General features: G+C 59.2%; 1 protein-coding gene across 4 annotated transcripts; it reads left to right on the top strand.

Moving 5' to 3' along the window:
• Window positions 1–62: 62 nt before the first annotated feature.
• Window positions 63–14,127, top strand: MAP4K2 (mitogen-activated protein kinase kinase kinase kinase 2). 4 transcript variants are annotated; one of them, XM_030811124.1, is made up of 32 exons: window positions 63–268; window positions 387–444; window positions 677–767; window positions 848–912; window positions 1,209–1,264; window positions 1,574–1,621; window positions 1,709–1,751; window positions 2,148–2,220; window positions 2,300–2,431; window positions 2,505–2,567; window positions 2,939–3,020; window positions 3,114–3,221; window positions 3,647–3,725; window positions 3,850–3,908; window positions 4,491–4,534; window positions 5,236–5,274; window positions 5,373–5,406; window positions 5,527–5,632; window positions 5,739–5,803; window positions 5,884–5,925; window positions 6,014–6,098; window positions 6,194–6,273; window positions 6,353–6,413; window positions 6,516–6,633; window positions 10,811–10,869; window positions 10,958–11,061; window positions 11,147–11,324; window positions 12,770–12,838; window positions 12,957–13,043; window positions 13,272–13,342; window positions 13,444–13,499; window positions 13,605–14,127. In XM_030811124.1, exons 1-32 carry the CDS (start codon window positions 173–175, stop codon window positions 13,690–13,692), a joined length of 2,439 nt encoding a protein of 812 aa, XP_030666984.1. In that variant the 5' UTR covers window positions 63–172; the 3' UTR covers window positions 13,693–14,127. The 4 variants fall into 4 exon arrangements, with proteins under 4 accessions (XP_030666984.1, XP_030666983.1, XP_030666985.1 ...); XM_030811123.1 differs by having other exon boundaries at window positions 5,715–5,803; XM_030811125.1 differs by lacking the exon at window positions 12,957–13,043 and having other exon boundaries at window positions 5,715–5,803.
• The last annotated feature ends 306 nt before the right edge of the window (window positions 14,128–14,433 follow it).

Below are 14,433 nucleotides of genomic sequence, written 5' to 3'. Positions count from 1 at the left end.
CCAGTCCCGCGGGCGCCTCCTCCCGGCCGGGCGGTGGGGCATCCCCTGCGCGGCCCCGCCCCCACGGCCTCGGAGCCACGGGCGCCCGCCCCGCCCCGCCCCGCCCCGCGCCTCCCCGCGCCGGCTCCGCAGCTCGCGCCTGCCCGCCTGCCGGCCCGCCCGGCGCCGGGCCATGGCGCTGCTGCGGGATGTGTCGCTGCAGGACCCGCGGGACCGCTTCGAGTTGCTGCAGCGCGTGGGGGCCGGGACCTATGGCGACGTCTACAAGGTGCGCCGGGCGACGGGACGGGCGGTAGAGCCGGGAGGAGGGTGCCAGCCCCACACCCCGCGGCGGGATCTAGCCCCCGGCCCCGCCCCCCATCCCGCTTCACCCTCCGCCCCTGCAGGCCCGCGACACGGTCACGTCCGAACTGGCCGCCGTGAAGATAGTCAAGCTAGATCCAGGTGAGGGCCCAGGTCGGGCCTCTGCGCCAGAGGGAGGGCAGAGCGCCCGCGGGCGCGGGGTACGGGCGGAGGGTTGACGTTTCCGAGACCCCTGAGAGGCGTACCCCAGGAAGTGCTGTCACCTGGCACCTGCCTGGCCTGGAGGGAGGCACTCTGTGCCCATTTTGCAGATGGGGGCACTGAGTCAGGGCAACCCCAGCGCGCCACCCCCATGATGCTTTGTGCTTCCCAGGGGACGACATCAGCTCCCTCCAGCAGGAAATCACCATCCTGCGTGAGTGCCGCCACCCCAATGTGGTGGCCTACATTGGCAGCTACCTCAGGTGAGGCTGTCTTATCCTTCTGGCCCCAGGCAGCCCCTGTGTGACCTGCTTTGTGCCCACCCCAGCTCTTTGTCCCCTAGGAATGACCGCTTGTGGATCTGCATGGAATTCTGCGGAGGGGGCTCTCTGCAGGAGATTTACCATGGTGAGGCCAGGGCTCCAGGCCCCAGCAGGCCCCAGCCTTCCCCCACCCCCACCCCACTGGGGTACTGGAGGGGACTCTGGGCCCTGGACTTGGGCTCCTCTCCACTCCTGCCTGGCTGTGTGACCTTGAGAGAAATACTGTCCATCTCTGGGTTCAGTATCCTAAACTAAACTGGGAGAAGACGTGGCCAACACCGCTTTCATTTAATAGTGCCTGCTGCTTTTTCCACACAGGGTAGCCTGGGAGGGTGGGCATAACCCCCGGGCCCCAAGCCAGCCTCTCCCTTTTCTTTTCAGCCACTGGACCCCTGGAGGAGCGGCAGATTGCCTACGTCTGCCGAGAGGCACTGAAGGTAGCTGGGCCTGTGAGGTGCCCACACCTCTGATCTCCAGAAGCTGTGGGCTAGGAGCCCAGATGACCAGCAGGGAGGCGGGTGGAGTGCCTCGGGTGGGGCTGGCCCGAGGGGCTGTAGGTCCTGGGGAAAAGGGGCCCCAGCCCTGTTGCCGGAAGCAGTCCATTTCCCTCTTGGCTCAGTCACTTCCTGTTTGGGGAGAGGGGAGGAAGAAGCAGCCTGAGTGGGGGGCCCCAGTCCTGGGAGGGGGTTCAGGGGAGGTGGGACGGTGCTGGGTGGCTGCTCTCAGGGACTCCTCTTTGTCCCCAGGGGCTCCACCACCTGCATTCTCAAGGAAAGATCCATAGAGACATCAAGGTAGGCACCTGGCTGGGGGCATTCCTGGGAGGGAGGAGGAGGCCCTTGGGGGCACCAGATGGGATTCTCTCTCCTCCATTCCCACAGGGAGCCAACCTTCTCCTCACTCTCCAGGGAGATGTCAAACTGGGTCAGTACCCTGGGGGCACGATTAGGGTGAGGGTTCTGTGGACCCTCCCTGGCTACCCTGGACTCAAGGGTTGGGTGTCACTGGGCGAGTCACTTTGCCACTTGAGTCTCAGTTTCCCTGCTTAGAAGATGGAACCATACTCCCTCCCTGCTGGAAAATGGAGGAGGTTGGGTCTGCACGGAGTTGACATGGGACCAGGCACTCCATCAGGGATAGAGGGTGGTTGACTCCTCTCAGGAGAGGGACCTGGCCTTGCCTAGGGCCTGAGGCAGCTGTGACCAAGCGGGGCCACCTGCCCATCTGAGCCCTGCCAGGTGCAGCCCGAGCCAGAGCCCTGGGCGTGGGAGGGTGAGTGGCAGTCAGAGGGCTGGTGAGAGTGGCTGTTTCTCCCCACAGCTGACTTTGGGGTGTCAGGCGAGCTGACAGCGTCTGTGGCCAAGAGGAGGTCTTTCATTGGGACTCCCTACTGGTGAGGCTGCGCCTGGGGCAAAGGAGCAGGGGCCACAGAGGGGGGCACCTGGCCATCCCATCTGTGACCCCACCTCTAGGATGGCTCCTGAGGTGGCTGCTGTGGAGCGCAAAGGTGGCTACAACGAGCTATGTGACGTCTGGGCCCTGGGCATCACTGCCATTGAGCTGGGCGAGCTGCAGCCCCCTCTGTTCCACCTGCACCCCATGAGGTCAGCCCAACACCTGCCCCTCACCTGACCCTTGACCTGCGGCCCGTGGCCCCTGACCTCGCGCCCTCCACAGGGCCCTGATGCTCATGTCGAAGAGCAGCTTCCAGCCGCCCAAACTGAGAGATAAGACTCGCTGGTAAGGGCCACACCCTGCTGCCAGGACCTCCTTTTCTGTCAGCCCCATAGTGGGCAAACAGCCTCTGCCAACTCCCAGGGGGCAACCCCAAGAGCCCTGTCCTCTCTGGGCCACTTCAGACCATCTGAGTCAGGGGCCTGGTCCTTCTGTGGGTTGAAGACCCAGCGTCGTCAGGAAAGAAGGGCAGAGGGTTGGTGGAGTTGCCGCTGTGTCGCAAGGCAGCGTTGCTCGGCCAGTGGCCCTTGGCCTCGGCTGGCTCCTTCCTGGGCAGGCCCAGCAGACGCCTCTGGAGGGGTGGTAGGGCAGCTGGCAGGACACTCTGCACGAGGGCTAACCTGGATCTGGGGCTGGGGGGCTCTTGTGCCTACTAGGACCCAGAATTTCCACCACTTTCTCAAACTGGCCCTGACCAAGAATCCTAAGAAGAGGCCAACAGCAGAGAAGCTCCTGCAGGTGGGAGGCAGGGGGCCGGGAGAAAGGCCCAGTACTCAAAAGCAGGGCCCTGGATCAGGGGCCAACCTGATCACCCCCTTCCCCACTTTCCAGCACCCGTTCACAACTCAGCAGCTCCCTCGGGCCCTCCTCACACAGCTGCTGGACAAAGCCAGTGACCCTCATCTGGGGACCCCCTCCCCTGAGGACTGTGAGCTGGAGGTAGGTGAGGGGGGCTGGAAAGTGAGTCTTGGGCTGGTCTGCTTAGGAAGAGCCCAAGGGTGATGTTGGTGGAGGTCCTTTAACTGGCACCATTCCAGCTCGGGGAGCTGGCCTCAGCTGAGCCCTCCCATTAGGAGTCTCTGCCATGCTGAGTTTTGTTTCCTGTACCACCCCCTTGATAGGTCCCTGCCCTTGAGTCCAAGCTGACCATGACCACGACTGTGCCATTTTCTTACTTTCTGTGTGATCTTTGGCACCGCTCTGTGTGGGTTCTCTCATCTGTGAAGTGGGGTTCCATTTTATTTTACAGTAGTCCCAGAGGGCTGTCATGAAAGCAAAACGCGCTGGTGCGTGTGAAGCTCCTAGAGCAGCCCCCGCATGAGCCGCGTGCCAGGTGTGTCCACACTGTTTCTGTTTTTCCTTAGACCTATGACATGTTTCCAGACACCATTCACTCCCGGGGGCAGCACGGCCCGGCCGAGAGGACCCCCTCGGAGATCCAGTGTGAGTCTGCAGCAGGGGCTGTGTGTGTGCAGATTTTGGGGGCCTGTGTGCACATGGATTTGGTGTGAGTAGGGGTCCATCCTGAGACTCCACCTCCTTCACCCCTGTACTCTGGGCCCCGCAGTTCACCAGGTGAAATTTGGCGCCCCACGCAGGAAGGAAACTGACCCACTGAATGAGCCGGTGAGCGGGCAGGTCTTGAGGGGAAGGTGGTGCCCAGAGGTGGGGCAGGGAGGTCGGATGGAGGCCGAGCAGCTCAAATCAAGGGAGATTTGAAGCTGGGTGGCCTCGGGCCTTGGGCCTTGGACTGTCCAAGCAAGCCTGTCCTACCCAGGGATCTGGAGGGTTAGGGGCTCCTTCCTGGGCCAAGTTCTTTTAGGTGGGTGGCTGGAAGGTAGCACAGAGACGGTGCCTTTCCCAAAAGGAGGCTGTCATATGCCCAAGCCCCACCCTACCCTGCTCAGCCTCGTTTTCCCACCTGTGTGTCCCCAGTGGTCTGACTCGCTGTCTCTGCCCTCACTGGCTCTGTCACTGGTCTCTCCTCACCCCCCAGCCTGTCTCTTCCTCCCTTGCTGTCTGTTGCCCTTTCTTTCACAGTCTTCAGCTCTGCCTCCCATTGTCTGTCTCTCTCATCTCCCGTGTGTTTCCATCTCACCTTTCCCGTCTGTCTGTCTGTCTGTCTTTCCTCTCCTGAATCTCTTGACCGCCCTCTCATGTTGCACCTGTCTCTGCTTCTTCCCCGGTCTCTACCTTGGTTTCCCCCAGTGGGAGGAAGAGTGGACACTACTGGGAAAGGAAGAGCTGAGTGGGTAAGTGAGGGATGGGGAAGCTGCAGGGGGTGGCAGGGGCGGCAGAAAGGCTGACCTCTGACCAGGCACGGTGGCTCATGCCTGTAATCCCAGCACTTTAGGAGGCTGACGTGGGTGGATCACCTGAGGTCAGGAGTTCAAGACCAGCTTTGCCAACATGGTGAAACCCCATCTCTACTTAAAATACAAAAATTAGGCTGTCTACGGTGGCTTATGCCTATAATCCCAGCACTTTGGGAGGCCGAGGTGGGCGGATCCCAAGGTCAGGAGTTTGAGACCAGCCTGGCCAACATGGTGAAAGCCCGTCTCTAGTAAAAATACAAAAAATTAGCCGGTGTAGTGGCAGGTGCCTGTAATCCCAGCTACTCAGTAGGCTAAGGCAGGAGAATCGCTTAAACCTGGGAGGCAGAGGTTGTAGTGAGCTGAGACTGTGCCACTGCACTCCAGCCTAGGCAACAGAGTGAGACTCCATCTCAAATAAATAAATAAACAAACAAAAGTTAGCTGGGCATGGTGGCCCACGCCTGTAATCCCAGCTACTCGGGAGGCTGAGGCAGGAGAATCTGGGAGGCAGAGGTTGCAGTGAGCCGAGATCTTGCCATTGCACTCCAGCCTGGGTGACAAGAGTGAAACTGTCTTAAAAAAAAAAAAAAAAAAAAAAAAGAAAGAATGACCTCTGACCCCTTTTCCCCACTGCCCAGGAGCCTGCTGCAGTCGGTCCAGGAGGCCCTGGAGGAAAGGTGAGGGGTGTGGGCCTTGGGGAGGAGGGAGGGGCAAGGGGCGGGCGGCCTTGGTGCCAGTCACACCTCATGCCTCACGCCTCATCTCCCTCCCACAGGAGTCTGACCATTCGGTCAGCCTCAGAATTCCAGGTGCCACACAGAGGGAGGCTGGAGCTGGGATCCAGGCCACTGCAGAGGGTACAATTGGAGTGGGATGCGGTTACAGGGCAACCTGGTAACAGCCGGGCTGGGCCCTGCCCCTCCTACCAGGAGCTGGACTCCCCAGACGATACCATGGGAACCATCAAGCGGGTCCCGTTCCTAGGGCCACTCCCCACTGAGCCTCCAGCAGAGGAGCCTCTGTCCAGTCCCCCAGGTGAGTCTCAGGCTTGGGAGGCCAGGAGGCAGCCCCAGGGTGGGGGCTGCAGCAGGAAATTACAGCACGCCTGTGCCTGCAGGAACCCTGCCCCCACCTCCTTCAGGCCACAACAGCCCCCCATTGCTGCCCACGGCCTGGGCCACCATGAAGCAGCGGGAGGATCCTGAGGTGAGAGGGTGCTACAGGGGCGTGGGGAGACGAGCGGCTACAGTTGTCATATCAGCCCTGACTCCTTCCCTCCCTCCCAGAGGTCATCCTGCCACGGGCTCCCCCCAACTCCCAAGGTGCATGTAAGTGTTTGCCCCAAGCCCTGCAGTCCCACAGCCCTGCCACCCACCACCCCTGCACTCCCTCGCCAGCCTCTTGCCTCCTCCGCAGATGGGCGCCTGCTTCTCCAAGGTCTTCAATGGCTGCCCCCTGCGGATCCACGCTGCTGTCACCTGGATTCACCCTGTTACTCGGGGTAGGTGGGGGCAGGGAGGAAGTGGGAGCCCAAGGAATCCCTCAGCTTGGGCCAGGGGCCATGTCTGACCTCTGACCCCATGCCCAAACTGGCAGACCAGTTTCTGGTGGTAGGGGCCGAGGAAGGCATCTACACACTCAACCTGCATGAACTACATGAGGATACACTGGAGAAGGTGAGGCCCGGCTGGCTGTGGGGGGCAGAAGCCTTTGGGGGCCTGGGGTGCTGACCACCTGTCCCTCTGTGGCCTCCAGCTGATTTCACATCGCTGCTCCTGGCTCTACTGCGTGAACAACGTGCTGCTGTCACTCTCAGGTACAAGGTGGGACGGGCAGGGAGGCAGGGCCCGCAGGGGCTCCAGCGCCTCAGCATCCTGCCCACCAACGCCCCAGGCCCGGCCTCTCCCCGTCTCTGCAGGGAAATCCACGCACATCTGGGCCCATGACCTCCCAGGCCTGTTTGAGCAGCGGAGGCTACAGCAACAGGTTCCCCTCTCCATCCCCACCAACCGCCTCACCCAGCGCATCATCCCCAGGTCAGGGATCTTGGGCTTGCAGGGAGCGGGAGGCAGAGGGGCAGGGAGGGGGAGGCAGAGGGGCAGGGAGCGGGAGGCAGAGGGGCAGGGAGGGGCTGGAACATGGCCTTGCCAGTTCCTGGGATTGCAGCAATCTTAGGCATGTTACTTTGCCTCTCTGAGCGCCCGTTTCCTCCTCTGTCAATACAATTGATGGCCTTCCCACCCCCTCCCGCTGGCTTGTTGGGAGGCAAGAAGGAGATAGTGGATGTGAAAGTGCTTTCCGAGTTGTAGGAGCTGTGGTTGTCCGGATGTGGGGCTTGACAGTTAAGCAAACATTTACTGAGCACTTATGCTATGTTGGCCACTATGCTGGGCTTGGGGACATGGAGAATCCCATGAGTCCTCGCTTAAAAGAAATGGGGGAGATGGGTGAGTCCTTGCTTTCAGGGATTCCCGTGAGTCCTTGCTTTCAAGAAACAGTGGGGCTGGGTGTGGTGGCTCATCCCTGTAATCCCAATCCTGCAATCCGAGGCAGAAGGATTGTTTGAGGCCATGTGTTTGAGATCAGCCTGAAAACACAGGGAGACCTTGTCTCTACAAAAAATCAAAAAAGCTGGGGGTGGCCGGACGCGGCGGCTCACGCTTGTAATCCCAGCACTTTGGGAAGCCGAGGTGGGCGGATCACGAGGTCAGGAGATTGAGACCACGGTGAAACCCCGTCTCTATTAAAAATACAAAAAAATTAGCCGGGCGTAGTGGCGGGCGCCTGTAGTCCCAGCTACTCGGAGAGGCTGAGGCAGGAGAATGGCGTGAACCCGGGAGGCGGAGCTTGCAGTGAGCCGAGATTGCGCCACTGCACTCCAGCCTGGGCGACAGAGCGAGACTCCGTCTCAAAAAAAAAAAAAAAAAAAAAAGGCTGGGCAGGGTGGCTCACGCCTGTAATCCCAGCACTTTGGGAGGCCAAGGCGGGTGGATCACGAGGTCAGGAGATGGAGACTATCCTGGCTAACATGGTGAAACCCCGTCTCTACTAAAAATACAAAAAAAAATTAGCCAGGTGTGGTGGCACATGCCTGTAGTCCCTGCTACTCGGGAGGCTGAGACAGGAGAATCGCTTGAACCTGAGAGGTGGAGGTTGCAGTGAGCCGAGATCACACCACTGCACTCCAGCCTGGCCGACAGCGAGACTCTGTCTCAAAAAAGAAAGAAAAAAAAAAACCCAAAAAATCAAAAAATGGGGCCGGGCGCGGTGGCTCACGCCTATAATCCTAGCACTTTGGGAGGCCGAGGTGGGCGGATCACGAAGTCAGGAGATCCAGACCATCCTGGCTAACACGGTGAAACCCCATATCTACTAAAAATACAAAAAATGAGCCGGGCGCGGTGGCAGGCGCCTGTAGTCCCAGCTACTCGGGAGGCTGAGGCAGGAGAATTGCGTGAACCTGGGAGGCGGAGCTTGCGGTGAGCCGAGATAGCGCCACTGCACTCCAGCCAGGGCGACAGAGTGAGACTCCGTCTCAAAAAAAAAAAAAAAAAATCAAAAAATTAGCTGAGCATGGTAGTGTAGGCATGGCATTGTGTGTTGGTGGTCCCAGCCACTCAGGAGACTGAGGCGGGAGGATTGCTTGAGCCCAGGAGGTTGAGGTTGAAGTGAACTGTGATCATGATCGTACCACTGCACTGAAGCCTGGGCAGCAGAGCAAGACCTTGTCTCAAAGAAAAAGAAAAAGGGAAGTGTGGACGATTAGCACCCGGTACTGAGGTCCGGTTAGAGGGAGAGCTGGGAGGGGTGGAGAGGCCTCAGAGACCCGGCAAGCTTGGGAGGTTCGAAAGTGTGTCACGTTTCTAGGCAGATGAGGTAGGGAATGGCACTCCAGGCAGGGGGAAGAGCAAGTATGCGTTAGCATGTGTTGGGGCAGAGCAGCCTGGTGAGCTGGGGAGCTGTAAGAGTTTGCCTGGGGGCCAGGCACAGTGGCTCACGCCTGTAATCCCAGCACTTTGGGAGGCTTTGGCAGGTGGATCAACTGAGTCAGGAGTTCGAGACCAGCCTGGTCAACATGGTGAAACCCCGTCCCTACTAAAAATACAAAAATTAGCTGGGCATGGTGGCGGGCACGTGTAATCCCAGCTACTCGGGAGGCTGAGGCAGGAGAATCGCTTGAACCTGGGAGGCGGAGGTTGCAGTGAGCCGAGATCGCACCATTGTGCTCCAGCCTGGGCAACAGAGCAAGACTCCATCTCAAAAAAAAGAAAAACAGAAGAGAAAAACAGTCAGATTCTGATTCTCTTTTGAAAGTTGAGCCAGTAGGATTTCCTGATGAAAGAGAAAGAGGAGTCAAGGATGGCTCCAAGGTTTTTGGCCTGGGTATCAGGAAGGATGGCGCTGTCCTCAGCTGAAGGTGGAGCAGTTTCAGGGGGAGCTGAATTCAATTTTGTTGCATGAAGATGCTTATTAGATGTGCAAGTGGGACCTGCGTCAGTCCATGGTTGGGTGGGGCTGGGCTCTGTAGGGAGGGGCCCTGGGCTATGGGCCCCGACATTGTCATGAGCAGGTGGGTGGTGTGGGAAGCAGTGGACTGAGTACAGAGGGTAGGGGAGGCCAGGCCAGTGGCTGCAACAGCTGGGGAGCTCGGGAGGGCCTTTCCTGCAACGTGCTCACTCCAGGACCACATCTGGTGCCCTGTGGCCTTGGGGCTTCCTGAGCTTAGTCCCCAAGTGAGTCTGCTTTGGCGCAGGACCTACAGGAAACAGGCCCATCAGAGCCCCAACAGGTCACAGGCAGCTTTGAGCTTGTGTTCGGGAAATGGCAGAGGCACAGTGAGCACTTTGAATGCAAAGAACAGAGAACTGGAGTTATTTGGAGAAAAAACAAATACAAAATATATGCCTTTGTCCCATCCAAAGACCAGGTGGGGAGGAGAGTGGGAGGAATGTGGGGAGAGGGAGGGACGAGGACCAGGGACAGTGAGAGACAGACATTGGCTTCCTCCATGTCCTGGCAGAAGGTACAAACAGGACATGGGCCGCTGTGTGGAGGTGGCAGGGCTGCTGACAGGAAGCCCCATTCCCCAGAGGAAGAAACAGGCTCAGAGGGTCCCCTGGAGGGTTAGGGGACACCCAATGGCCAAGGCAAGGGCCCCTCTGATGATTGTCCCTCACTACTTCTTCCCTGACAGCAAGGCAAGCCACCCCCTGGCCCCACAGGGCTGTTGCCTCAGCTGGAGAAGCAGAGGGCAGGCCGTTTGCCTTTTGAAGTTCATTCACTGCCCAGGGCCTGTTTTCCCATCTGTGAAATGGGCCGTGCACACTCTGTGCAACCTGGTGGGGCTGGAGCCTGCATCCTCCCCGGCCCCTCCATGCTCTCATTTCTTCCTTCATTTCTTTTTTTTTTTTTTTTTTTTGAGATGGAGTTTCGCTCTCGTTGCCCGGGCTGGAGTCCAATGGCACAATCTCGACTCACTGCAACCTCCACCTCCTGGGTTCAAGCAATTCTCCTGCCTCAGCCTCCCAAGTAGCTGGGATTACAGGCACGCACCACCACGCCTGGCTAATTTTGTATTTTTATTAGAGACAGGGCTTCTCCATGTTGGTCAGGCTGGTCTCGAACTCCCGACCTCAGGTGATCTGCCTACCTTGGCCTCCCAAAGTGCTGGGATTACAGGCACGAGCCACTGCGTCTGGCATCATTTCTTTCTTTATACCCTGCCTTTACCTGACAAGGACCTTCAGTGACTCAAAATAGGTGGAAAGTCCTAATATGGGATGACAGGAGCTGGCCCTCTGTGAGCACACATGATTCCCAGCACTGCTGAGAGCACCTCCCCTGTATTAACTCATGAAGCCTTCACTGTGACCCTCTGGGGTTGGATCTGCCATTATCCCCAATCTACAGATGACGAAACTGAGGCATGGAGAGATTAAGTGGCTTGCCCGGAGTCACACAGAGCTAGAAGCAATCCTGAGACCCAAATCTCTGGCCTGGATGGAAACACTCCCTCTTGGCTACAGGGCTGGGAGACTGGCTTCAGATCCTCCACCTTTCCCAGCTGTTCTTGGGGCGGGTTACTTTGTGTCTCTGAGTCTCAGTCCCTTACTTGTAAAGAGGGAAGCTGATAGTGCCCACCTCATAGGGCTCTGCAGGGGCCTTGCCCATGGATGGCATCCTGGACACAGGCCCTGGTTGTCACCCCTACAGGCGCTTTGCTCTGTCCACCAAGATTCCTGACACCAAAGGCTGCTTGCAGTGTCGTGTGGGTAAGAAATGAGCTGGGTGGGGTGGTGAGGGGCCTGGTGGGGGGCAGCACAGGCCCAGCCCGGTGCCCACTGCCTGCTCCCCTGCCAGTGCGGAACCCCTACACGGGTGCCACCTTCCTGCTGGCCGCCCTGCCCACCAGCCTGCTCCTGCTGCAGTGGTATGAGCCGCTGCAGAAGTTCCTGCTGCTGAAGGTGAGGGGCGGTGGGGGGAGGCCCAGGGCACCCTCAGAGCTCTGGGGGGAGAAATGGAGACCTGAGCATCCCTGCTGCCCCCTAGAACTTCTCCAGCCCTCTGCCCAGCCCAGCTGGGATGCTGGAGCCGCTGGTGCTGGATGGGAAGGAGCTGCCGCAGGTGTGTGTGGGGGCCGAGGGGCCTGAGGGGCCCGGCTGCCGCGTCCTGTTCCATGTCCTGCCCCTGGAGGCTGGCCTGACACCCGATATCCTCATCCCACCTGGTGAGCAGAAGGGCCAGGCTGCTGGGGATGGGTGTGTGTGCATGAGAGACCGAGGGAGGGAGGCAGGGAGGGCCGAGGCTCTCAAACTAGGCTCCCCACAGCCGGTGGCTCCACAGAGACCTTGAGGGCTGCCATGTGGGGTCTGGGGCCCACAGCCTCCCTTCAATGAGCTTCATCTGGGCTTCCATAAAAGGGTTCATTAGACCAAAGGGCTTGGCATCTAAGAAAATCCTGGCCAGGCCAGGCACGGTGGCTCACGCCTATAATCCCAGCATTTTGGGAGGCCAAGGAGAGAGAGGGGCTTGAGCTCATGAGTTTGAGACCAGCCTGGACAACATGGCGAGACGCTGACTCTACAAAAAATTAGCTGGGCATGTTGGTGCACGTGTGTAATCCCAGCTACTTGGGCTGAGTGGGAGGATCACTTGAGCCTGGGAGACAGAGGCAGTTGTGAGCCATGTTCGCGCCACTGCACTCCAGCCTGGGTGACAGAGTGAGACCCTATCTCAAAACAAAAAACAAAAACAAAAACAAAACTGGTCAACATTGCTCCAGGCCGCAGGGAAGAGGCAGATCTGGCAAGGCAGGGCCTAGAGGCCCCCATTCTGAGCCAGGAAGCAGGACTCCAGGTGTTGTGGCAGCTTGGGGTGAAAAAGAGCAGCGATGGGTAAGGGAGAAGGGAGGGCGCACGTGGTTAAGGCACCTGGTGCCAGGCCCTGAGCCAGGGGTCTCACACACAGGATTTGATTCTTTATTTATTTTTTTATTTTTTGAGACAAGAGTCTTGCTCTGTCGCCCAGGCTGGAGTGCAATGGCATGATCTCGGCTCACTGCAACCTCCGCCTCCTGGGTTCAAGCGATTCTCTTGCCTCAGCCTCCCAACTAGCTGGGATTACAAGCATGTGCCACCATATCCGGCTACTTTTTGTATTATTAGTAGAAATGGGGTTTCGCCATGTTGGCCAGGCTGGTCTCGAACGCCTGATCTCAGGTGATCCGCCCGCTTTGGCCTCCCATAGTGCTGGGATTACAGGCATGAGCCACTGCGCCCAGCCCAGGATTTTATTCCTGATCTTCATGATAGCCTCTCAAGGCAGTGCAATCTTGTCTGTGTTATGAGGAAACAGAGGCTCCAAGAGGTAAAGTGATTTGTACCAGGTCACACAGTGACTGGGTCACGAGGCCTGGTCCCCTTAAATCTGGAGCCCTCCCGTGGTTCCCCTTGACTCCTCCCCCACTCCCCATGAGCCCCAGGACGGGTCACTCATCTTCTCAGAGCCTCAGTTCCCAGCCCTGGAGGGAGATGAGGTTTCCCAGCCCCACAGGGCTGTTGTGAGGCTGACGTGCCCTCATGGCCAAGGGCTGTCTGTAGCCTGGCCCCATATCCTCTTGGGGTTGGGGGACTGGTGGCTCAGCCAGGCCATGTCTCTCTTCTCTGCCTGCAGAGGGGATTCCAGGCTCGGCCCAGCAGGTGATCCAGGTGGACAGGGACACAATCCTAGTCAGCTTTGAACGTGAGTGCCCTGGGGCAGGGCTTAGGGCAGGGGAGTATGGGGGTGAGGGGACCACGTGGGTCTGCCTTCCCAGAAGGGAGCCTCCCCGTCCCCACCCACCAGTTCCCTCCCTGTGCAGGCTGTGTGAGGATTGTCAACATGCAGGGCGAGCCCACGGCCACACTGGCACCTGAGCTGACCTTTGATTTCCCCATCGAGACTGTGGGTGAGTGAGCCAGAGGTGGGGTGCAGGCCTTTCTCTGGCCTGGAGCACGTTGTGGCTCAGGGGCCTGGGGCTGGTGGTAGGATGAGGAGGCAGATCCCCCAGCCCCTCTCCTGAGCTATCCTGGTCACCTGAGGTCAGTGAGGACCCCTGTGGCCCAGACCCAGGCTCAGGTGTGGCTGAGGGGGCGCCAGGATGGGTGCAGGGCTGATGGTGGCCTGGCCCCCGTAGTGTGCCTGCAGGACAGCGTGCTGGCCTTCTGGAGCCATGGGATGCAAGGCCGCAGCCTGGATACCAACGAGGTGAGGGGCCCAGAGACCTGGCTGTCCCCTGCCTTGTGGTCCCTACCTCTTTGGAAAGGACCTACTAGAGTGGCCTCAGTGCTTCCCACCTGTCTTCCCAGGTGACCCAGGAGATCACAGATGAAACAAGGATCTTCCGAGTGCTTGGGGCCCACAGGTAGGCGGTGGCACCCCAGCCTCCCCTTCAGATGCCCCTGAGGCCAGAGAAGGGGCTGATGTGCCAAGTGTCTCCCGCCCTGCCCCCTACTCCTCTCTCCTCCAGAGACATCATCCTGGAGAGCATTCCCACTGACAACCCAGAGGCGCACAGCAACCTCTACATCCTCACGGGCCACCAGAGCACCTACTAAGAGCGGCGGGCCTGTCCAGGGGCTCCCCACCCCACCCCATGCCTTAGCTGTAGGCCCTTTTGGGCAAAGGGGCCCATCCCAGACCAGAGGAGCCCAGGCCCTGGCCCTGCTGGGGCTGAAGGTCAGGAGTAATCCTGAGAAATGTTTCAGGCCTGGGGAGGGAGGGGAGCCCCCACGCCTCTGCAATAACTGGACCAGGGGGAGCTGCTGTCACTCCCCCATCTCCGAGGCAGCCCAGTCCCTAGTGCCCAAGGCAGGGACCCTGGGCCTGGGCCATCCATTCCATTTTGTTCCACATTTCCTTTCTACTCTTTCTGCCAACAGCCTGCCCCTTCATTTGTCCTGGGAAACACGGTATTTAAGAGAGAATTATATTGGTATTAAAGCTGGTTTGTTTTAGTCCTCTGGTCCTTCTGGGTGGGGGGAGTGAACCCACCTCATCTCCCGCCTCCTTCCCTCCAACACACCTTTCTGTGGGCACCACAGAAGGGCAGGGCCCCCAGGGTTTTGGAGAAGCCAGGTAGAGGTGACAGGAGGCCATGGCCCCCAGCAGCCTTCCAGGGGCACTGTGCCTTCCCCTGTACCCTTGCTCAGAACTGACCCTCAGCTTTGCAGTTTGAGGGCTCTGCTGTAGTTTAGCACCCCAAGGACTCATGCAGATGGGAGGGCCTCAGCAAAGGGACTCTCATCCAGGGCACCCTTGCCCCACCTAGGATCTCACTGGGTGGCCCCTGGAAGGGC

This window comes from Nomascus leucogenys, chromosome 4 (genome assembly GCF_006542625.1).
Source record: "Nomascus leucogenys isolate Asia chromosome 4, Asia_NLE_v1, whole genome shotgun sequence".
NCBI lineage: Eukaryota > Metazoa > Chordata > Mammalia > Primates > Hylobatidae > Nomascus > Nomascus leucogenys.
The sequence above is the reverse complement of the archived record's forward strand: the minus strand, read 5'-3'. Positions and strand labels throughout refer to the sequence as shown.

Coding starts and splice junctions, on each gene's coding strand:
- MAP4K2 (XM_030811123.1), top strand. CDS start 173: ATGGCGCTGCTGCGGGATGTGTCGCTGCAGGACCCGCGGGACCGCTTC. Junction 5,926..6,013: donor CCCCAACTCCCAAGGTGCAT/GTAAGTGTTTGC, acceptor CCTCCTCCGCAG/ATGGGCGCCTGCTTCTCCAA. Junction 6,274..6,352: donor ATGAGGATACACTGGAGAAG/GTGAGGCCCGGC, acceptor TGTGGCCTCCAG/CTGATTTCACATCGCTGCTC.